Source organism: Phacochoerus africanus, chromosome 7, assembly GCF_016906955.1.
Source record: "Phacochoerus africanus isolate WHEZ1 chromosome 7, ROS_Pafr_v1, whole genome shotgun sequence".
Lineage (NCBI taxonomy): Eukaryota > Metazoa > Chordata > Mammalia > Artiodactyla > Suidae > Phacochoerus > Phacochoerus africanus.
Window position 1 is genome coordinate 73,586,196 of NC_062550.1, and position 23,090 is coordinate 73,609,285.

Genomic DNA, 23,090 nt, shown 5'->3' on the forward strand with positions numbered 1-23,090 from the left:
GAGTACAGGTCTTTTGTTTCTTTAAGTAGATTTACTCCTAGGTATTTTATTCTTTTGGATGCTATGGTAAATGGGATTGCTTCCGTAATTTCTTTTTCTGCTCTTTCATTGTTAGTATATAGAAATGCAGTTGATTTCTGTGTATTGATTTTGTATCCTGCGACTTTGCCAAATTCATTGATGAGCTCTAATAAATTTTCTGGCAGTGTCTTTATGATTTTCTAGGTATAGTATCACGTCATCTGCAAATAGAGTTTTACTTCTTCCTTTCCAATTTGGATTCCTTTTATTTCTTTTACTTCTCTGATTGCCATGGTTAGGACTTCCAGAACTATGTTGAAGAGTAGTGGCGAGAGTGCACATCCTTGCTTTGTTCCTGATCTCAGGGGGAATTTTTACATTTTTTCACCATTGAGAATGATGTTAGCTCTGGGTTTGTCGTATACGGCCTTTATTATATTGAGGTAGGTTCCCTCTATGCCCACTTTCTGAAGGGCTTTTAATCAGAAATGGATACTGGATTTTGTCAAAGGCTTTTTCCTCGTCTATTGAGAGGATCATTTGTTTTTTATTCTTCAGTTTGTTGATTGGCATATCACACTTATTTGTAGATATTGAAGAACCCTTGCATCCCTGGGATAAATCCCACTTGACCATGATGTACAATCCTTTTGATGTATTGTTGGATTTGGTTTGCTAGTATTTTGTTGAGGATTTTTGCATCTGTGTTCATCAGTGAAATTGGCCTGAAATCTTCTTTTTTTTGTGATATCTTTGGTTTTGGTATCAGGGTGATGGCAGCCTCATAGAATGAGTTTGGGAGTGTTCCTTCCTTTGCAGTTTTTTGGAATAGTTTCAGAAGGATGGGTCTTAGCTCTTCTCTAAATTCGCCTGTGAAGCCATCTGGTCCTGGACTTTTGTTTGTTGGAAGTTTTTTAATCACAGTTTCAATTTCAGTACTTGTGATTGATCCGTTCATGTTTTCTATTCATCTTGGTTTAGTCTTGGAAGATTGTACCTTTCTAAGAATTTGTCTGTTTCCTCTAGGTTGTCCATTTTATTGGCATATAGTTGCATGTAGTAGTCTCTATGATCCTCTGTATTTCTGTGATGTCTGTTGTTACTTCTCCTTTTTATTTCTAATTTTATTGATTTGAGTCTTCTCTCTTTTTTCTTGATAAGTCTGTCTAAGGGTTTATCAGTTTTGTTGATCTTTTCAAAGAACCAGCTTTTTGTTTCATTGATCTTTTCTATGGTTTTCTTTGTTTCTATTTCATTGATTTCTGCTCTGATCTTTGTGATTTATTTCTTTCTGCTAACTTTAGGTCTTATCTGTTCTCTAGCTGCATTAGATGTAAAGTTAGCTTGTTTATTTAAGCTTGTTCTTGTTTCCTGAGGAAGACTTATATTGCTATAAACTTCCTTCTTAGAACAGCTTTTGCTGCATCCTGTAGGTTTTGGAGTATTGTATCTTTGTTGTCATTTGCTTCTAGGTATTTTTATTATTTTTATTTTTGTCTTTTCTGGGGCTGCACCCATGGCATATGGAGGTTCCCAGGCTAGGGGTCTAATCAAAGCTATAGCTGCCAGCCTACGCCAGAGGCACAGCAACGCCGGATCCAAGCCATGTCTGCCACTTACACCACAACTCATGGCAACGCCGGATTCCCAACCCACTGAGCAAGGCCAGAAATTGAACCTGCAACCTCATGGTTCCTAGTTGGATTTGGTAACCACTGAGCCATGACAGGAACTCCCTGCTTCTAGGTATTTTTAAATTTCCTCTTTGATTTCTTCAGTGATCCATTGGTTGTTTAGTAGTATGATGTTTAGTCTCCATGTGTTTGAGTTTTTTGCAGTTTTTTCCTTCTTGTTGATTTCCAGTTGTATAGCGTTGTGATCGGAAAAGATGCTTGATATGATTTCAGTTTTCTTAGTTACCGTATCTTGATTTGTAGCCCAGAATGTGATCAATCCTAGAGAATGTACTGTGTGCACTTGAAAAGAATGTGTATTCTGCTGTTTTTGGATGGAATGTCCTATAAATATCCATTAAGTGCATCTGGTCTGATGCTTCATTTAGGGCCTGTGTTTCCTTGTTGATTTTCTGTCTGGATGATCTGTCCATTGCTCTAAGTGGGGTGTTAAAATCCCCCACTGTTATTGTGTTATTGTCAGTTTCTCTTTTGAAGGTTTTTGGCAGTTGCCTTATATATTGAGGTGATCCTGTGTTGGGTGCATATGTATTTACAATTGTTATAGCTTCTTCTTGGATTGATCCTTTGATCATTATGTAATGTCCTTCTTTGTCTCTTATAATATTCTTTAAGGTGTACTTTGTCTGATAGGAGTATTTTTACTCCAGCTTTCTCTCGATTCCCATTTGCATGGAGTATTTTCTTCCATCCTCTCACTTTTTTTTTTATAATGATTTTTATTTTTTCCATTATAGCTGGTTTACAGTGTTCCATCCTCTCACTTAAAATTCTTATGTTTCCCTAGAAGTAAGGTTGCTTTCTTGAAGACAGCGTATATATGGATCTTGTTTTTGTGTGCATTCAGCCAGTCTGTGTCTTTTGATTGGGGCATTTAGTCCATTTACATTTCAGGTAATTATTGATATATATGTTCTTATTGCCATTTTATTAACTGTTTTGGATTTGTTTTTGTTGCTCTTTTTTCTTCTCTTCTTTTGTTCTCTCCTCTTGTGGTTTGATGACTATCTTGAGTGTTGTATTTGACTTATTTTTCTTATTTGTATGTATATCAGTTGTAGATTTTTGGTTTGCAGTTACCCTGAAGTTTTGATATAGGTGTCTGTATATATACACAAGGTTGTTTTTAGCTGTTGGTCTCTTAATTGCAAGTGCATCTCCAGTGTCCTCTTCACAGTTTCTGATTTTGGTAACATATTTGTGTGTGGATGATTTCCTACCTTTACTGTATGTATGCCTTTGCTGGTGAGCCTTATCGTTTGTGGTATTTTTGTTTGTAGTTGTGGCGTTATCTTTTCTGTATAGAGAAGGTCCTTTAGTATTTGTTGTAAAGCTGGTTTAGTGTTGCTGAATTCTCTTAACTTTTGCTTATCTGTAAAGCTTTTGATCTTCAACTCTGAGAGCCTTGCTGGGTAAAGTAATCTTGGTTGGAGCTTTTTTCATTTCATCACATTAAGTATATCTTGCCACTCCCTTCTGGCCTGCAGAGTTTCTGTTGAAATATCTGTTGATAACCTTATTGGGGTTCTCTTGTATATTATTTGTTTCTTTTCCCTAGCTGTTTTCAGTATTTTCTTTTTGTCTTTAATTTTGGTCAGTTTGATTAGTATGTGTCTCAGGGTGTTCCTCCTTGGGTTCATTCTATATAGTACTGTGTGTTTCCTGGATTTGAGTGAGTGGTTACTTTCCTATGTTAGGGAAACTTTTGGCTATTAACTCTTCGAATAATTTTTCTGTCCCTTTCTCTCTTTTCCTTCTTTCACCCCTGTAATATGGATGTCGGTGTGTTTAACATTGTCCCAGAGTTCTCTGAGACTGTCTTTATTTCTTTTTTTTCTTCTAACATTTTGATCTCTTTTTTTAATTTTTATTTTTTTCCATTATAACTGGATTACAGTGGAGACTGTCTTCATTTCTTTTCAGTCTTTTTTTCTCTTTTGTTGTGCTTTTTGATTTGCACTAATCAGTCCCCCATCTCACTCGTTTTTCTGCCTCCTGTATTCTGCTGTTGGTTGCTTCTAATTAATTTTTTATTCCAGTTACTGTATTTTGCATCTCTGCTTGCTTAAGCTTTAAATCTTGTATTTCTTTGCTCAGTGTCTGCTGTAAATTATCCATCTTTGCCTTCAGTTTATTTCCAGTGTCTTGCATTATTTTCAGCATCATCAGTCTAGAATCTTTTTCCTGGAGGATGCTAATCTCTTGATCATTTAGCTGTTTTTTGGGATTTTTTCTTGCTCCTTTATCTGAGTTACAGTTCTCTGCTTTTTCATGTTTATAGGTTTTTGGTGTGGTCTCCTTTTTGCAGAAAGTAAGAGTTGTAGCCTCTCCTACTTCTGATGTCTACTCCCCTTGTGGCTGAGGTTGGTATGGGGGCTTGCTGTAGACTTCCTATTGGGAGGGACTGATGCCTGTCCACTGGTAGGTGGAGCTTATTCTTATCCCTCTGTTGGGTGGGGCTTTGTCTCTGGGTGAGATTAGAGGCAGCTTTGTTCCTGGAGGGTCTTTAGGGAGCCTGTTTACTGAGGGGTGGGGCTGTGATCCCACCTGGATTATTGTTGGCCTGGGGCTTCTCAGAGTTGATGGGTGGGGCCAGATTTTCCCAGAATGGCCATCTCTAGAGGAGCACATGCTGATGAATATCCCTGAGACTGTTGCCTCCAATATCCTTCCCCCACAACAAGCCACAGTCACTGCCTGTTTTCACAGGGATGCTCCAAGAACTACAGTCAGGTCCGACCCAGATTCCTAGGGAGCCTCTGCTTTGCCCTGGGACCCAGTACACATGAAAGCCTGTGTGCACCTTTCAAGAATGGGATCTCCATTTCTCCCAGTCCTGTGGAGCTCCTGTGCACAAGCCCCTCTGGCCTTCAATGCCAGATACTCTGGGGGCTCTTTCTTTCAATGCCAAATCCCCAGGCATGGGATCTGACGTTGGGCTCAGAACTCTCACTCCTGTAGGTGAGTCTTTGTGATACAGTTACTTTCCAGTCTGTGGGCTGCCCACCCAGCGGGTATGGGGTTGCTTATATCGTGTAATCACACCTCCTATCTTCTTGATGTGGCCTCCTCTTTGGCTTCTGGAGTAGGGTATCTTTTTGAAAGTTTCCAGTCCATTTGGTTGAAGGTTGTTCAGCATTTGGTTATAATTTTGTTCTTGTTTTTTTGGGGGGTTTTTTGGTCTTTTTGTCTTTTAGGGCCACACCCACAGCATATGGAGGTTCACAGGCTGGGGGTCCAATTGGAGCTGTAGCCCCTGGCCTACACCACAGCCACAGCAATGCTGGATCTGAGCCTCACCTACGACTTACACCACAGCTCATGGCAACACCAAATCCTTAACCCACTGAGCGAAGCAAGGGATTGAATGCGCATCCTCATGGATGCTAGTGAGGTTTGCTAACCGCTGAGCTATGACAGGAACTCTCTAATTCTGTTGTTTTTGTGAGAGAAGGTGAACTTGAGTCCTTCTATTCCACCATCTTAATTCCATCTCTCAAATATACATTCTTTGTCTTACCTTATCCTCCATCTGCTCCATCACAGTGACTAAATATAGTTCCCAGTGCTGTACAGCAGGATCTCATTGCTTATCCATTCCAAAGTTTGCATCTATTAACCCCAGATTCCCAGTCCATCCCACTCCCTCCCCTTCCCCCATGGCAACCACAAGTCTGTTCTCCAAGTCCATGAGTTTCTTTTCTGTGGAAAGGTTCATTTGTGCCATATATTAGAGTCCAGAGACAAGTGATATCATATGGTATTTGTCTTTCTCTTTCTGACAGACTTAGTATGAGAGTCTCTAGTTGCATCCATGTTGCTGCAAATGGCATTATTTTCTTCTTTTATGGCTGAGTAGTATTCCATTGGGTATGTATACTACTACTACTTAATCCATTCACCTGTTGATGGACATTCCATGTCTTGGCTATTGTGAATATTGCTGCAATAAACATGTTGGGTGCATGTGTCTTTTTCAAGGAACATTTTGTCTGGATATATACCCAAGAGGGATTGCCGGGTCATATGTTAGGTTTTTTTTTTTTTTTTTTTTTAATTTTTTATTCTCAAATGAATTTATCACATCTGTAGTTGTATAATGATCATAACAATCTGATTTCACAGGGTTTCCATCCCACAGCCCAGGCATATCCCCCCACCCCCCAAACTGTCTCCTCCGGAGACCATAAGTTTTTCAATGTCTGTGAGTCAGCATCTGTTCTGCAAAGAAGTTCAGTCTGTCCTTTTTTCAGATTCCACATGTCAGTGAAAGCATTGGATGTTGGTGTCTCATTATACAGCTGACTTCACTTAGCATGATAGTTTCTAGGTCCACCCATGTTGCGAAAAATGCTGGTATTTCGTTCTTTTTAATGGCTGAGTAATATTCCATTGTGTATATGTACCACATCTTCTTGATCCACTCGTCTGTCGATGGACATTTAGGTTGTTTCCATGTTTTGGCTATTGTAAATAGTGCTGCAACGAACATCGGAGTACATGTGTCTTTGCGAGTCATGGTTTTCTCTGGATAGATGCCCAAGACTGGGATTGCTGGATCAAATGGTAGTTCTATATTTAGTTTTCTGAGGAGTCTCCATACTGCTTTCCACAGTGGTTGCACCAATTTACAATCCTACCAACAGTGTAACAGGGTTCCTTTTTCTCTACACCCTCTTCAGCAGTTATTGTTTGTAGACTTTTTGATGATGGCCATTCCGGCCAGTGTAAGGTGGTACCTCATAGTGGTTTTGATTTGCATTTCTCTAATAGTGATGTTGAACATCTTTTCATGTGTTTTTTTGGCTATCCGTATGTCTTCTTTGGAGAAATGTCTGTTTAGATCTTCTGCCCATTTTTCGATGGGGTGGTTTTTTTTTTTGGTATTGAGTGGTAGGAGATGTTTATAAATTTTGGAGATGAATCCCTTGTCAGTCGATTCACTTGCAAAGATGTTCTCCCATTCTGTGGGTTGTCTTTTCGTTTTGTTTAGGGTTTCCTTTGCTGTGCAGAAACTTTTAAGTTAATTAGGTTCCATTTGTTTATTTTTGTTTTTACCGTCATTACTCCAAGAGGTGGATCTGAGAAGATGTTGCTGTCGTTTATGTCAGAGAGTGTTTGGCCTGTGTTTTCCTCTAAGAGTTTGATAGTATCTGGTCTTACATCTAGGTCTTTAATCCATTTTGAGTTTATTTTTGTGTATGGTGTCAGGGAGTGTTGTAATTTCATTCTTTCACATGTGGCTGTCCAGTTTTCCCAGCACCACTTATTGAACAAGTTGTCCTTTCTCCATTGTATATCATTGCCTCCTTGGTCATAGATTAGTTGGTTGCAGGTGTGTGGGTTTAATTCTGGGCTTTCTATCCTGTTCCACTGACCTATATTTCTGTCTTTGTGTCAGTACCATGAGGTTTTGATGACTGTTGCTTTGTGGTACAGTCTGAAGTCAGGGATCCTGATTCCTCCAGCTCCATTTTTCTTTTTCAGGATGTCTTTGGCTACTCTGGGTCTTTTGTGCTTCCAAACAAACTTTAAAATATTTTGTTTGAGTTCTGTGAAAAATGTCCTTGGTAATTTGATAGGGATTGCATTGAATCTGTAGATTGCCTTAGGTAGTATAGTCATTTTGATAATATTTATTCTTCCAGTCCAAGCACATGGTATATCTTTCCATCTATTTGTGTCATCTTTGATTTCTTTCACCCATGTCTTAGAGTTTTCAGAGTACAGGTCTTTTGTTTCTTTAAGTAGATTTACTCCTAGGTATTTTATTCTTTTGGATGCTATGGTAAATGGGATTGCTTCCGTAATTTCTTTTTCTGCTCTTTCATTGTTAGTATATAGAAATGCAGTTGATTTCTGTGTATTGATTTTGTATCCTGCGACTTTGCCAAATTCATTGATGAGCTCTAACAGTTTTCTGGTGGGGTCTTTAGGATTCTCTAGGTATAGTATCATGTCATTTGCAAATAGGGATAGTTTTACTTCTTCCTTTCCAATTTGGATTCCTTTTATTTCTTTTACTTCTCTGATTGCCGTGGCTAGAACTTCCAGAACTATGTTGAAGAGTAGTGGCGAGAGTGCACATCCTTGTCTTGTTCCTGTTCTCACCGGGAATTCTTTCAGCTTTTCACCATTGAGAATGATGTTAGCTCTGGGTTTGTCGTATACGGCCTTTATCATGTTGAGGTAGGTTCCCTCTATGCCCACTTCCTGAAGGGTTTTTATCAGAAATGGGTGTTGGATTTTGTCAAAGGCTTTTTCCTCGTCTATTGAGAGGATCATATGGTTTTTATTTTTCCGTTTGTTAATATGGTGTATCACACTGATGGATTTGCGGATATTGAAGAACCCTTGCATCCCTGGGATAAATCCCACTTGACCATGATGTACAATCCTTTTAATGTATTGTTGGATTTGGTTTGCTAGTATTTTGTTGAGGATTTTTGCTTTGATGTTCTTCAGTGAAATTAGCCTGTAGTTTTCTTTTTTTGTGGAATCATTGTCTGGTTTTGGTCCCAGGGTGATGGTGGCCTCATAGAATGAATTTGGGAGGATCCCTTCCTCTGCAATTTTTTGAAATAGTTTCAGAAGGAGCAGTGTTAGCTCTTCTCTAAATGTTTGACAGAGTTCGCCTGTGAAGCCATCTGGTCCTGGACTTTTGTTTGTTGGAAGTATTTTAATCACAGTTTCAATTTCAGTTCTTGTGATGGGTCCATTCATCTTTTCTATTTCATCTTGGTTTAGTCTAGGAAGATTGTACTTTTATAAGAATTTGTTCATTTCTTCTAGGTTTTCCATTTTATTGTCCTGTAGTTGCGTGTAGTAGTCTCTTATGATCCTTTGTATTTCTCTGATGTCTGTTGTTACTTCTCCTTTTTCATTTCTAATTTTATTTATTTATTTATTTATTTATTGTCTTTTGTCTAATTTTATTGATTTGAGTCCTCTCTCTTTTTTTCTTGGTAAGTCTGGCTAGGGGGTTATCAATTTTGTTGATCTTTTCAAAGAACCAGCTTTTTGTTTCATTGATCTTTTCTATGGTTTTCTTTGTTTCTATTTCATTGATTTCTGCTCTGATCTTTATGATTTCTTTCCTTCTACTAACTTTAGGTCTTGTCCTTCTCTCTTGAGCTGCATTAGATGTAAAGTTAGCTTGTTTATTTGAGCTTTTTCTTGTTTCCTGAGGTGGGCTTGTATTGCTATAAACTTTCCTCTTAGAACGGCTTTTGCTGCATCCCATAGGTTTTGGAGTGTCGTATCTTTGTTGTCATTTGCTGCCAGGTATTTTTGAATTTCCTCTTTGATTTCTTAAGTGATCCACTGGTTGTTTAGTAGCATGTTGTTTAGTCTCCACATGTTTGTGTTTTTTGAAGTTTTTTTCTTGTTGTTGATTTCCAGTCATATAGTGTTGTGGTTGGAAAAGATGCTTGATATGATTTCAATTTTCTTAAAGTTACTGAGGTTGGATTTGTAGCCCAGCATATGATCAATCTTCGAGAATGTTCCATGTGCACTCGAGAAGAATGTGTATTCTATTGCTTTTGGATGAAATGTCCTATAAATATCTATTAAATCCATCTGGTTTAATGCTTCATTCAGGGCCTGTGTTTCCTTACTGATTTTCTGTCTGGTTGATCTGTCTATTGCTGTAAGTGGCATGTTAAAGTCCCCCACTATGATTGTGTTATTATCGATTTCTCTTTTTAAGGTTGTTAGCAGTTGCCTTATATATTGTGGTGAACCTGTGTTGGGTGCATAGATATTTAAAATTGTTATATCATCTTCTTGGATTGATCCTTTGGTCATTATGAATGTCCTTCTTTGTCCCTTAAAATATTCTTCATTTTAAAGTCTATTTTGTCTGATATGAGTATTGCTACTCCAGCTTTCTTTTGATCCCCATTTGCATGGAATATTTGCTTCCATCCTCTCACTTTCAATTTGTATGTGTCCCTAGAAGTGAAGTGGGTCTCTTGAAGACAGCATCTATATGGGTCTTGTTTTTGTATCCATTCAGCAAGTCTGTGTCTTTTGGTTGGGGCATTTAGTCCATTAACATTTAAGGTAATTATTGATATGTATGTTCTTATTGCCATTTTATTAGTTACTTTGGATTTGTTTTTGCCGCCTTTTTTCTTTCCTTCTTCTCTTGTTCTTTTCTGCCTAGAGAAGTTCCTTTAGTATTTGTTGTAAGGCTGGTTTAGTGTTGCTGAATTCTCTCAGCTTTTGCTTATCTGTGAAGGTTTTGATTTCTCCTTCAAATCTGAACGAGAGCCTTGCTGGGTAGAGTAATCTTGGTTGGAGGTTTTTTCCTTTCATCATGAGTATATCTTGCCACTCCCTTCTGGCCTGCAGAGTTTCTGTTGAAAAATCTGCAGATAGCCTTATCGGGGTTCCATTGTATGTTATTTGTTTCTTTTCCCTAGCTGCTTTCAAGATTTTCTCTTTGTCTTTCATTTTGGTCAGTTTGATTAGTATGTGTCTCAGGATGTTCCTCCTTGGGTTTATTTTATATGGTACTCGTTGTGCTTCCTGGATTTGACTGAGTGATTCCTTCCCCATGTTAGGGAAGTTTTCAGCTATTATCTCTCGGAATATTTTTTCTGCCTCCTCTCTCTTCTCCTTCTGGCACCCCTATAATTGAGATGTTGGTGCGTTTCACATTGTCCCAGAGTTCTCTGAGACTCTCTTCATTTGTTTTCAATCTTTTTTCTCTTTTCTGTTCTGCATACTCCGTAATTTCCACTAATCTGTCCTCCACCTCGCTTATTCGTTCTTCTGCCTCCTGTATTCTGCTGTTAGCTCCTTCTAGTGAATTTTTTATTTCAGTTATTGTATTTTGCATCTCTTCTTAAGTTTTATATCTTGTATCTTTTTGGTCATTGTTTCCTGTAAGTTATCCATCTTTGCCTCCAGTTTATTTCCAGCATCAACAGTCTAAAATCTTTTTCCTGGAGACTAGGAATCTCCTCCTCACTTAGCTGTTTTTCTGGGGTTTTTCCTTTCTCCCTCATCTGAGTTAATAGTCCTCTGTCTTTTCATTTGTATAGGTTTTTGGTGTGGTTACCTTCTTACAGATAATAGAGTTGTAGCCTCTCTTACTTCTGATGTCTGCCCCCCTGTGGCTGAAGTCAGTATGGGGGCTTGCTGTAGGCTTCCTATTGGGAGGGACTGATGCCTGCCCCCTGGTAGGTGGAGCTGATTCTAATCCCTCTGGTGGGTGGGGCTTAGTCTCTGGATGGGATTAGAGGCAGCTGTGTGCCTGAGGGGTCTTTAGGTAGCCTGTTTACTGAGGGGCGGGGCTGTGATCCCACCTGAGTTGTTTGGTATGGGGCTTCTCAGCAGCTGACTGGTGGGGCCAGATTTTCCCAGAATGGCCACCTCCAGAGAAAGGCACTGCTGCTGAATATTCCCGAGAGCTTTGCTTTCAATGTCCTTCCCTCACAACAAGCCACGTTCACCCCTGTTTTCCCAGGATGTCCTCCAAGAACTGCGGTCAGGTTTGACCCAGATTCCCTTGGTTGGAGACTTTGCTTTGCCCTGTGACTCAGTGCACGTGAAAGCCTGTGTGCGCCTTTTAAGAATGGGGTCTCTGTTTCCCCCAGTCCCGTACAGCTCGTGTGCACAAGTCCCACTGGCCTTCAATGCCAAATGCTCTGGGGCTCTTTCTCCCCTTGCCATATCCCCACACCTGAGAGTTTGATGTGTGGCTCAGAACTCTCACTCCTGTAGGTGAGTCTCTGTGAACCAGTTAGTTTCCAGGCTGTGGAGCTTCCCACCCAGGAGGTATGGGGTTGTTTATACTGCAAAATCGCCCCTCCTACGTCTTGATGTAGCCTCCTCTTTTTCTTCTGGAGTAGGGTATCTTTCTTTAAGGTTTCCGGTCCATTTGGGTGAAGAGTGCTCACCCAAATGGACTGGTGAAGAGTCTTTAGTTGTGAATTTTGTTGTTTTTAGGAGAGAAGTTGAGCTCCAGTCCTTCTATTCTGCCATCTTCCTTCAGATCCTCAGTGCAGTTTCCATCAAAGTCCCAAATGAGTTTCTCCATGGAAACCAACAAGCTGGACCAAGGCGTCTGGGGGTGCTTTGGAGTACTCAGCAAGGGATGTCGGTTGCAGGGGTGGTGGCTCAACCTTCGGTTTCCCATATGTTAGTTCTATATTTAGTTTTCTGAAGTACCTCCATACTGCTTTCCGTAGTAGTTGTACCAGTTTACCTTCCCACCAACAGTATAGGAGGGTTCCCTTTCCTCCACACCCTCTCCAGTGTTTTGTTTTGTTTTGTTTTGTTTGCTTTTCCCAGGCTAGGGGTCAAATCGGAGCTACAGCTGCCAGCCTACACCACAGTCACAGCAACAGAGGATCCAGGCAGTTCTGTGACCTACACCGCAGGTCCTGACGACGCCAGATTCTCGATCCCCTGAGCTAGGCCAGGGATCGAACCCACAACTTCATGGTTCCTAGTCAGATTCCTTTCCCCTGTGCCACGATGGGAAATCCTCCAGCATTTGTTATTTGTTTCTTTCTGTATTTTTAAATATAAATTAGTTAAACTCTTTTGGACATGTGTTCAGGAGAAAGTAAATTTTGGTTTTAGAGCAATTGTTATTAAGCCGTTCTCTTGCAGCAGTTGAAGAACAAGAGTATCTGTCTATCAAGATTTCTCCTGTGGATTTCCCTCGTGGCACAGCAGGTTGAAGATCCAGTGCTGTTACTGCAGCAGCTCATTTAGCTGCTGTGGGGCAGGTTTGATTCCTGGCCTCGAAACTTCCACATGCCATGTGCTGAGCCAAAAAAAAGGATTTCTCTTAGTTGGTGTTCTAACAGCCCTACTTTATATCACTTGGCATTATCTAAAATGGTCAGAAGGTTGTCCCTGCTGATCCAAACTCTTAAAGTGCTGAAACCAATTCTGTATAAGTATCATTGAAGGGAAATCTGTGATGAGCTGTTCTGTCATCGAGACAAAGTTTGGGCGAAGGTCAGTGTGCAGTGGTAACAACATTTTTAAAATAGAATCAAAAGCATTAGTGAGTAGGAGCCACTGTCTCTTAAGCACTTTTGATATGGTGGAACTTACTTAAATCATTACCTTGGAGAAGTTTAAGAAGGTTATTTTCCTGGCCCAGGGTCTCGTGTACGAAGTACTGAGCTGGAATGCTTGCCTCCAGAGCTTACCTTTCGTTTGACTGAGATGCTTCCTTCAGGAAACAGGAAAGGAGAGAAATAATTTCATTGAAAGAAATAGGTCAACTCAGAATCATTTCCCAGTCTGTTTGTCTTGTTTTAATAATGCTTCATGTATTCTGGAAGTCACTTTACCTAGTGTTAATTAATTTTTATAAATTATTAATATTAAATTAATATTCATCAGAGCTGTTGTGGAGTAGTCTGAAACTACAAATTACTTTTAAAGGAAAAGCCTCTTAGAATTAATAAGCTTTACTGGGAATTTATTTCAAGTCTGCCTGGGAGTCAGGTAAGCCAATCCCTGAAAGACAAATGCTGTATGATCCCACTTATACAAAATACTTTGAGTGGTCAGAATTACAGAGACAGGGAGTAGTGGTTGCCAAAAAGGCTAAAGATAAGGGAGTAAGGGAGAGCTGGTGTTTAACGGGTTTGGAGTTTCAGTTTTACAAGATGAAAAGAGTTCTGGGAGTTCCAGTCGTGGCTCAGCCAAAAGGAATCTGACTAGTATCCATGAGGACTCAGTTTCGATCCCTGGACTCACTCATTGGGTTAAGGATCCAGTGTTATGGTGAGCTGTGGTGTAGGTCGCAGTCGTGGCTTGGATCTGGCGTTGCTGTGGCATAGGCCAGTGGCTGCAGCTCTGATTTGACCCCTAGCCAGAGAACCTCCATATGCCGTGGGTGTGGCCCTAAAAAGACCAAAAAAGGGGGGGTCCTGGAGACAATGGTGGTGATGGTGGCACAACATTATGAGTGTATTTAATACTACTAAGGGTTCGATCCTTGGTCTGGAACTTCCACTTGCTTTGGGCATGGCCAAAAAGAAAAAAAAGAAAAAAGATAGGCAATTTTATATTAGCTGTTTTTCGCTACAGTAAGAAAAATTTGAAAAACGAAGTCTGTGTGTAGAAGACTTTTATGTTTTATGAGAACTTATAAAGATTACCTTTTTCATAGGATGCGTTGTCATTAAATTTTGCATAACATTGTGTCTGTTTTACGTAATTTAAAAACACATCAGGAGTTCTGTTGTGGCCCAGTGGAAATGAATCTTACTAGTATCCATGAGGATTCAGTTTTCAGTCCCCGGCCTCACCATGAGCTGTGGTGTAGGTTGAAGATGAGGCTCAGATCCAGTGTTGCTATGGCTGTGGCATAGGCCAGCAGCTGCAGCTGTGATTCAGCCCCTAGCCTGGGAACTTCCACATGCCACAGGTGCAGCCCTGAAAAAAAAGAAGACCGAAAAAAAAAGTATATATATACTAGCTTTATTAGGTTATAATTTTTAAAAATTACATATATTTAAGGTAGACAATGTAATGGTTTTTAATTTTTTTTATTATTTATTATTATTAATTTATTTATTTTGCTTTTTAGGGCTGCACCAACGGCATATGGAGTTTCCTAGGCTTGGGGTCAACTTGGAGCTGTAGCCGCCGGCCTATGCCACAGCAACGCCAGGTCCAAGCCAAATCTGTAACCTACACCATGGCTCACAATAGCACCAGATCCTTAACCCACTGAGCTAGGCCAGGGATCAAACCTGCAACCTCATGGTTATTAGTTGGGTTCATTAACCACTGAGCCACTACAGGAACTCCTGTAATGGTTTTTTAAATATATATTGTGAAATGATCACCACAAGGAAGAATTTCCTGGGACAGGGATCAAATCCGTGCCACAGCAGCCTATACCACAGCTGGGGAAACGCTGGATCCTTAATCCATCGTGCCACAAGGGAACTTCAGTGATTTTTTTTTTTTTTTTAATCCCCCAACCCTCTCCCCTCTAGCAACCACGCGTGCTCTCTGCATCTGTGAGTCTGTTTCTGTTTTGTTATGTTTGTTCATTTTTTTGTTTTCTAGATTCCACATATGAATTACAGCATATGGTATTTGTCTCTATCTAATTTCTCTTAGTGTAATACCCTCTAGGTCCATCCATGTTGTCACAGATGTCAAGATTTCATTCTTTTTCTGTGGCTCAGTAGTACTCCATTGTGCATATATACCACTTTCTTCTTTATCCATTTGTCTGTTAATGGACACTTAGGTTGTTTCCACATTTGGGCTATTGTAAATAATGCTGTAATGAACATGGGTGTGTGTGTGTGTATCTATCTTTTCAAACTGTTTTTTTCAGAATAATACCAAGAAGTGGAATTGCTGGATTGTATGGTAGTTCTACTTTTAATTTTTTGAGGAACCTCCATATTGTTTTCCATATTGTCTATATCATTTGCATTCTCACCAACAGTGCAGGATCTCCTCAACATTTGTTTGTTTTTTTCTTTTTTCATTTTACAGCCACACTTGTGGCATATGGAAGTTCCCAGGCTAGGGGTGCAATTGGAGATGCAGTTGCAGACCTATGCTGTAGCTTGCGGCAATGCCGAATCATTAACACACTGAATGAGGCCAGGGATTGAACCTGCATCCTCATAGAAACTATGTTGTGTTCTTAATCTGCTGAGCTACAATGGGAACTCCAACATTTGTCATTTACTGTCTTTTTGATAATAGCCTTTTTTTTTTTTTTTTTTAATTTTTTGCTATTTAGGGCTGTATGTAAGGCACATGAAAGTTCCCAGGCTAGGAGTTGCATCGGAGCTGCAGCTGCTGGTCTACGCCACAGCCACAGCAACACAGGATCTGATCCTCATCTATGACCTACACCACAGTTCAAGGCCAGGGATTGAACCCACATCCTCATGGATACTGGTTGGATTCATAACCCAATGAGCCACAATGAGAACTCCCAATAATAGCCGTTCTGACAGGAATGAGGTGATAATCTCTTTGTGGTTTTGATTTGCATTTCCCTGATGATTAGTCATGTTGTGCTTCATCTTCTCAGGTGCCTGTTGGCTTTCTGTATGTCTCCTTTGGAAATGTCTATAGAGATCTTCTGCCTTTTTTTTTTTTTTCCCTGGCTGCCCCCTTGGCATAAGGAAGTTTCCAGGTCAGGTATTAAATCCTAGTTGGAGCTGCAACCTCTGCTGCCCTGGGGATCAAACTGTTGCCTCAGCAGTGACAAGCCGGATCATTAACATACTGCTCTATAGCCCCCCCCCCCCTCTTTTGTCTCTTTGGGCCGCACATGCAGCATGTGGGGATTCCCAGCTAGGGGTCAAATCAGAGCTGTAGCTGCTGGCCTACAACACAGCCACAGCAATACCAGATCTGAGCTGCATCTGAGACCTACACCACAGCTCATGGCAACACCGGATCCTTAACCGACTAAGTAAGGCTAGGGATTGAACCTTCACCCTCATGGGTGCTAGTCAGATTTGTTTCCACTGAGCCATGGCTGGAACTCCCCCATTTAAAAAAATTTTTTTAATTAAAATAATTTTTTGCTTTTTAGGGCCGCACCTGCGGCATATGGAACTTCCTAGGCTAGGGGTTGAATCAGAGTTACAGCTGCCAGCCTGCACTGTAGGCATAACAACACAAGATCCAAGCTGAGTCTTTTACCTACACAACAGCTCATGGCAACACTGGATCCCTAATCCTCTGAGTGAGGCCATGGATCAAACCCGAGTCCTCATAGATACTAGTTGGGTTTGTTACTGCTCAGCTGCAATGGGAGCTCCACTCTGTCCTTTTTTGGGTTTTTTGGTTTTTTTTTTTGCTTTTTAGGGCTGCACTTGAAGCATATGGAAGTTAGGTTAGGGGTTGAATCAGAGCTACAGTTGTCAGCCTATGCCACCACCATAGCAGTGCAGGATCCTAGCTGCATCTGCGGGCTACACCACAGCTCATGGCAATGCCAGATCCTTAACCCACTGAGCGAGGCCAGGGTTTGAACCTGCATCCTTACGGATACTAGTCGGATTTGTTTCTGCTGCGCTGCAATGGGAACTCCAATTCCAGCGTTCATTGAAGAGGCTTTCTTTTTGCCATTGCCTTCTTTGTTCTGTATTAATTGTCCATATAAGCGTGGGCTTATTTCCAGGCTCTCGTTTGTTCCATCGATCAGTGTGTCTGTTTTTGTGCTGGTACCATACTGTCTTGATCCTGCGACTTTATAGTATAGTTTGCAGTCACAAGTGTGATTCCTCCAGTTTTGTGGTTCTTTTTCAATATTGTTTTGGCTATTTGGGATCTTTTTTCTTAGCTGTGGGCTTGCTATATATGGCCTTTATTATGTTGAGGTATGTTCTCTCTATACCCACTTTGTTGAGAGTTTTTATTATAAATGGATGTTGAATTTTGTCAGAAGTCTCTTCTGTACCTATTGAAATGTTTGTGTGATTTTTATTCTTTAATTTGTTGATGTGGTATATCACATTGATTGATTTACAGGTATTGAACTATCCTTGCATCCTTGGAATAAATCCCATTTTATCATGACGTGTGATCCTTTTAATATGCACATGATAAAGTGGGATTTATTCCAGGGATGCAGGGACAGTTCAGTACCTGTAAATCAGCCATATCTGTTTCATTTATTTTTTCTCTGATCTTTATGACTTTTTTCCTTCCACTAACTTTGAGCTTGTTTTTTTCTTAGTTCCTTTGGTATAAGGTTATGTTGTTTATTTGTGATTTTTCTTGTTTCCTGAGGCAGGCTTGTATTGTTTTGGGGTTTTTTTTCGGGGTTTTGGGTTTTTTTTTTTTTTTTTTTTTTTGCTTTTTAGGGCCACACCTGAGGCATATGGAGGTTCCCAGGCTAGGGGTCTAATCGGAGCTATAGCTGCCCACCTATGCCACAGCCACACCAGATCTGAGCCGCATCTGCAACCTACACCACAGCTCATGGCAATGCCAGATCTTTAACTTCACTGAGCAAGGCCAGGGATCGAACCTGCAACCTCATGGTTCCTAGTCCGATTCATTTCTGCTGCACCATGACGGGAACTCCAGACTTGTATTATTATAAACTTCCCTCTTAGAACTGCTTTTGCTTCATCCCATAGACTTGGGATCTTTGTGTTTCTATTTTTATTGGTCTTCAGGCATTTTTGGATTTCTGTTTTTAATTTCTTCAGTGGTCTCTTGGTTGCTTAGTAGGATATTTTAGGTAATAAAGTTTTTATGTATGTAGTTTCAACTAAGATAACTTACGTAGGAGAAATGTTAAGTGAAACCACTAAACAAAATATATATTAAACATGGCATTGAGGGGATAGTTTCTGTGCACTTCAACTAGAAATACTAAAGGAATTTTGTATTTTCAATAGAAAAATCTTTTAAGGGTGTGAGTTTTATTTTGGTTCATCTCAGATCAGAAGGAAAGTGGAGATATATATACATATATATATTGTATTTTTAAGGCCTGTGCTTGCGGCCTATGGAACTTCCCAGGCTAGGGGTCAAATTGGAGCTGCAGCTCCTGGCCCACACCACAGCCACTGCAATGCCAGATCCAAGCCACATCTGCGACTTATGCCACAGCTCACATCAACGCCAGATGCATAATCCACTGAGAGAGGCCAGGGATTGAACTGGCATCCTCATGAATACAAGTCAAGTTTGTAACCTGCTGAGCTACAACAGGAACTTCAAAGGAACATTATTTTGTCAACTTTAAAAGTTCAAGTTGGAGTCCCCGTCATGGCTCAGCAGTAGCACAAACCAGACTTGTATCCATAAGGACATGGGTTCATTCCCTGGCCTCACTCAGTGGGTTAAGGATATGGCATTGCCATGAGCTGTGGTGTAGGTCACAGACACAGCTGGGATCCCGTGTTGCTGTGACTGTGACGTAGGTCAGCAGCTGTAGCTCCGATTCAACCCCCTAGCCTGGGAACCACCATATGCTGTGAATGCAGCCCTAAAAAGACAAAAGACAAAAAAAAGTTGAAGTCTAGTCAGGAAATCTGTGAGATTTAAAAATGTTTATTCTTTTATTTTTCAAATGTTCTTCTAAGACCCATAGATGCCATAATAAGTTGCTTGACCTACGATAATGTTTGTCTTTGAATTCAGAATTTTTTATTTGCACATGATGTAAACATATAAATGGCTAAATCTTCCCTTTATAAAACTTGTGATACACCTATACTGGAAATGTGTCTGTAAGTATCTTCTGAATGGGAAAGGTGCACTGCCATAGTTGGATTCATTGCTGTAGCTAAAGTGGTAACACTCTGCTCCAAATATCTGAGGCAGGAGAAATCAGTAAATTGTTAAGTATCTGGTCAGTTTTTCTCCTTTAGACCCCTCCTCTCTGTTCTCCATTTTGTGCTACAAACCACAACCTTCCTTTTCCTTTTACTGCGTGAGAGTAGCTTGTGCCCCATACTTTTGATACAGTCATAGTTTTCCTAAGTTGGAGGATATAAATCTTTTGATGATAATAGGCCTTCTCTTGCGCTGCAGTTTGCATGAAGATATGAAGGTAAGATTGTGAATGTCACTACCAGGAGACATTATCAGTGATGCAGATTTTCCTTCTCTATCATGCCAAAAATGTGTTTCGGAGATATTTCCTTCATAGCGGCCCAACCAGAAGATGAGGAGAATGCAGCCTGGATTAGTGGTTTTGAGTTTCAATCACAGCTCCTCCATAGTTGTACAACTTACCTAACCCTCAGCTGATATCCCCAGCCCCCTACACATGATTTGAGTTTTGATTTTATATTTTCTGACTCCATGCTTAGAATCCTATTCATATTCTAATGTTTTCTTTCTTTCTCTTTCAATAGTAACCTTTCTTGTTGGTTTCAGGGGTTCAGCAAGATATAGCCTCACAACCTCTGGATCCAGAAGTTTTATTAAAAGTTAAAACTGAAATTGAAGAAGAGCTAAAATCCCTGGACAAAGAAATTTCCGAAGGTCTCTTTATTCCTATTTTCCTAGTTAAGTAGTGGATTCTTTCTGGTGTGGTTTAATTTTTTTTTTTTTTTTAATAGTTGAGTGTTCACAGCATTACACCTCCATGGGTATAGTATTATAAGGGTGAAACTAGAAGGTATCCTTTTTCTTTCCTAGGGAATCTTTTTATAAGTTTCCAAACTATACACAGCAGATTAGATGTAGCCTTCTCTGATGTTAAATCATGGACTAAACAATCATGTCAAGGTACTTTCTGTTCAATGTGGGGTTTTTTTGGTCTCTTTAGGGCCACACCCTGGGCATATGGAAGTTCCCAGGCTAGGGGTCGAATTGGAACTGCAGCTGCCACCTACACCACAGCCACAATAAAGCCAGATCCAAGCCTCATCTGCAACCTACACCACAGCTCATGGCAACACCGGATTGTTTAATTCACTGAACCAGGCTAGGATCAGACTGGCATTCTCATGGATACTAGTCATGTTTGTTTGGGATGAGTTACCACGGGAACTCCCTCTTCATTGTGATTTGATATCTTTATGTTAATAACAACATTGAAGAGATTAAGTGATCTACTTTCATTTTCTATGCGTATATACAATAGACAATGGTCGCAGTAATGTACATGTGATTTTTATAGTCATGTACTTTGTTCTTAACATTAAATTATATACTTTAAAAATTCCATGTATTGAATGAATATTTACTCAGCCATTCCCTTACTATTGAGGGGAACATTTGGTTTCTTTTTTTAATTAATATTTTATTTTTTGTCTTTTTAGGGCCGTGCCCATGGCATGTGAGAGTTCCCAGGCTAGGGTTCGAATTGAAGCTGTTAGCCGCTGGCCTTCACCACAGCCACAGCAAGGCCAGATCCAAGCTGCATCTGTGACCTACTCCCCAGCTCACAGCAACCCGGGATCTTTTTTTTTTTTTTTTGTCTTTTTGCTATTTCTTGGGCCACTCCTGCGGCATGTGGAGATTCCCAGGCTAGGGGTCTAATTGGAGCTGTAGCCACCGGCCTACAAAAGAGCCACAGAAACACGGGATCCGAGCCACGTCTGCGACCTACACCACAGCTCACGGCAACGCCGGATCGTTAACCCACTGAGCAAGGGCAGGGACCGAACCGCAACCTTATGGTTCCTAATCGGATTCGTTAACCACTGTGCCACGTCGGGAACTCCACAACACGGGATCTTTAACCCACCAAGCGAGGCCAGGGATTGAACCTGCATCCTCATGGATGCTAGTCATATTTGTTTCCACTAAACCATGACGGGAACTCCTTGGTTTACTTCTTGTTTTGCCTTCCATAGGTAATTTTTTTTTTACAGCTTTATTGAGATATATTTCACATACCATAAAACTTATTTAATACATAAATTCAGTGGGTTTTAGTATATTTGCAGAATTGTACAACTGTTATTACAGTATAAATTTAGAACATTTTTAATACCCCAGAAGAAACAACCTATACATTCACAGTAACTTCCTGTTTTTATTCCCCCAGCCCCCTGTCCCCATCTCCGATCATGGCAATCATTAGTCTGCTTTCTCTCTCCACACATTTGCCTATTAGAGGTATATGTGTAAATGGAGTCATACATTATGTAGTGTTTTGTGACTGGCTTCCTTTTTTTTTTTTTTTTTTTGTCTTTTTCCCCTTTTTAGGGCCACTCCCAGGGTATATGGAGGTTCCCAGGCTAGGGGTCTCATCGAAGCTGTAGCCGCCGGCCTACGCCAGAGCCACAACAACGCAGGATCCAAGCCGTGTCTGCGACCTATGCAGCTCACAGCAACGCTGGATCCTTAACCCACTGAGTTGAGGCCAGGGATCGAACCCGCAACCTCATGGTTCCTAGTTGGCTTTGTTAACCACTGCGCCACGACAGGAACTCCCTGGCTTCTTAGTATTTTCGGTGGTCATCCATGTGGTAGCAGATAGCAGTACTTCATTCCATTTTATGTGGAATAACATTCCATTGTGTAGTTAGAACACATTTTGTTTATCCATTCATCAATTGATGGATATTTAAGTTGCTTCCACTTTTTGGCTTTTATGTATAATGATGCTATCTATGGCTATTCATGAACAAGTTTTTGTATAGATGTGTATTGCCCAATAAATTTTTTTTAGGGCTATACCTGCAGCATATGGACGTTCCCAGGCTAGGGGTCAAATTGGAGCCGTAGCCACCAGCCTACACCCCAGCCGCAGCAACACGGGATCTGAGCCAAGTCTGTGACCTATACTGCAGCTCATGGCAGTGCCTGAGCAAGGCCAGGGATCAAACTTGAGTCCTCATGGATCCAATCACTGCTGAGCCCCAGTGGGAACTCCCTTACCCAGTAATTTTTAACTAGAAAAAATAGGAATCATATTTGGAAATCAGTTCTCTGTTACTAAAAAAAAAATATGTAAATTGAAATTGACAGAGTCCCCTGGTAGCCTAGTGGTTAAGGATTCAGTGTTGTCACTGCTGTGGTATGGGTTTGATTTCTGGCCTAGGAACTTCCATATGCTGTGGGCACAGCCAAAAAAGAAAAGAAAAAAAAATGAGTGAAGTTTACAGAAATCCATAAACCTAATGTTAGTATTTTTTAATTTTACTTTACTGATGTTTTTAACTGATTAATGTTATAATTCTGTTTCAATCATTGGTCCATTTCTCCCCCCCTCTTTCGGTCCCTCCTGCCCCTGCAGCATATGAAACTTCCCCAGGCCAGGGATCAAATCTGAGCCACATATGCAGCCTTTGCCACAGCTGTGGCAGTGCTGGATCCTTAACACAGTGCACCAGGCCTGGGATCAAACTGGACACCACAGAGACAGGCTGGATCATTAACCAGTTGGGACCTCCCCTTGGTCCATTTCTCATAACAGTACTACATAACAAAATGGCCAAAAGGCAGAAAAGAAAAAACATTGAAGGTTCACCTGTGCTTCCTCATCAAAATTTCTGTATTCCCCAAGACTGATCATCAAAGGGAGTATTGTCAGGCCTGGTCAGACAACATGGCATTTTTGAACTTTGTAGCTATCATTCTTTAAGAAATACATAGTTAACTATAGTGAAATTTGCAGCCTTTAGGACTAAATTTTAAAAGAATAAATGCTTTGTGGAATTTACTGATAACCTTTGGGAGTGGGTGCAAGTGCTTGCTTTCCTGAGTCTGTGCCCTGCATCTTCTCTATATTGTGGACCAGCAGTGATTCAACCTCTTTCTTATTGCAGTTAGAGCAGGGCTTCACCTGTGTAACAGGAGTGAGGAGGCAGGGGAGAGGCTGGCTATGAGTGAGGAGAGCTCAGCTGTGACTGCCATGTGCATGAATGTGAGTTTGAAAGTTCATTCTAAAAAGGAAATGAGAGGAGTTTCCGTTATGGCCCAGTGGTT

At 40.6% G+C, this 23,090-nt stretch overlaps 1 protein-coding gene across 6 annotated transcripts in view; it reads left to right on the forward strand.

Moving 5' to 3' along the window:
• BCL2L13 (BCL2 like 13) overlaps positions 1–23,090 on the forward strand; it is a 72,236-nt gene that overhangs the window by 30,964 nt on the left and 18,182 nt on the right. For 4 of the 6 annotated variants that reach the window (XM_047787930.1, XM_047787935.1, XM_047787934.1 and 1 more), the window contains exon 3: positions 19,584–19,691. The exons of 1 other annotated variant lie outside the window; for it this stretch is intronic. In XM_047787930.1, the coding sequence (XP_047643886.1) occupies positions 19,584–19,691 (108 nt within the window). Of the gene's footprint in view, positions 1–19,583; positions 19,692–22,962; positions 23,029–23,090 lie in introns of those variants that run through there. One more of the 6 variants, XM_047787932.1, reaches the window with a different exon arrangement.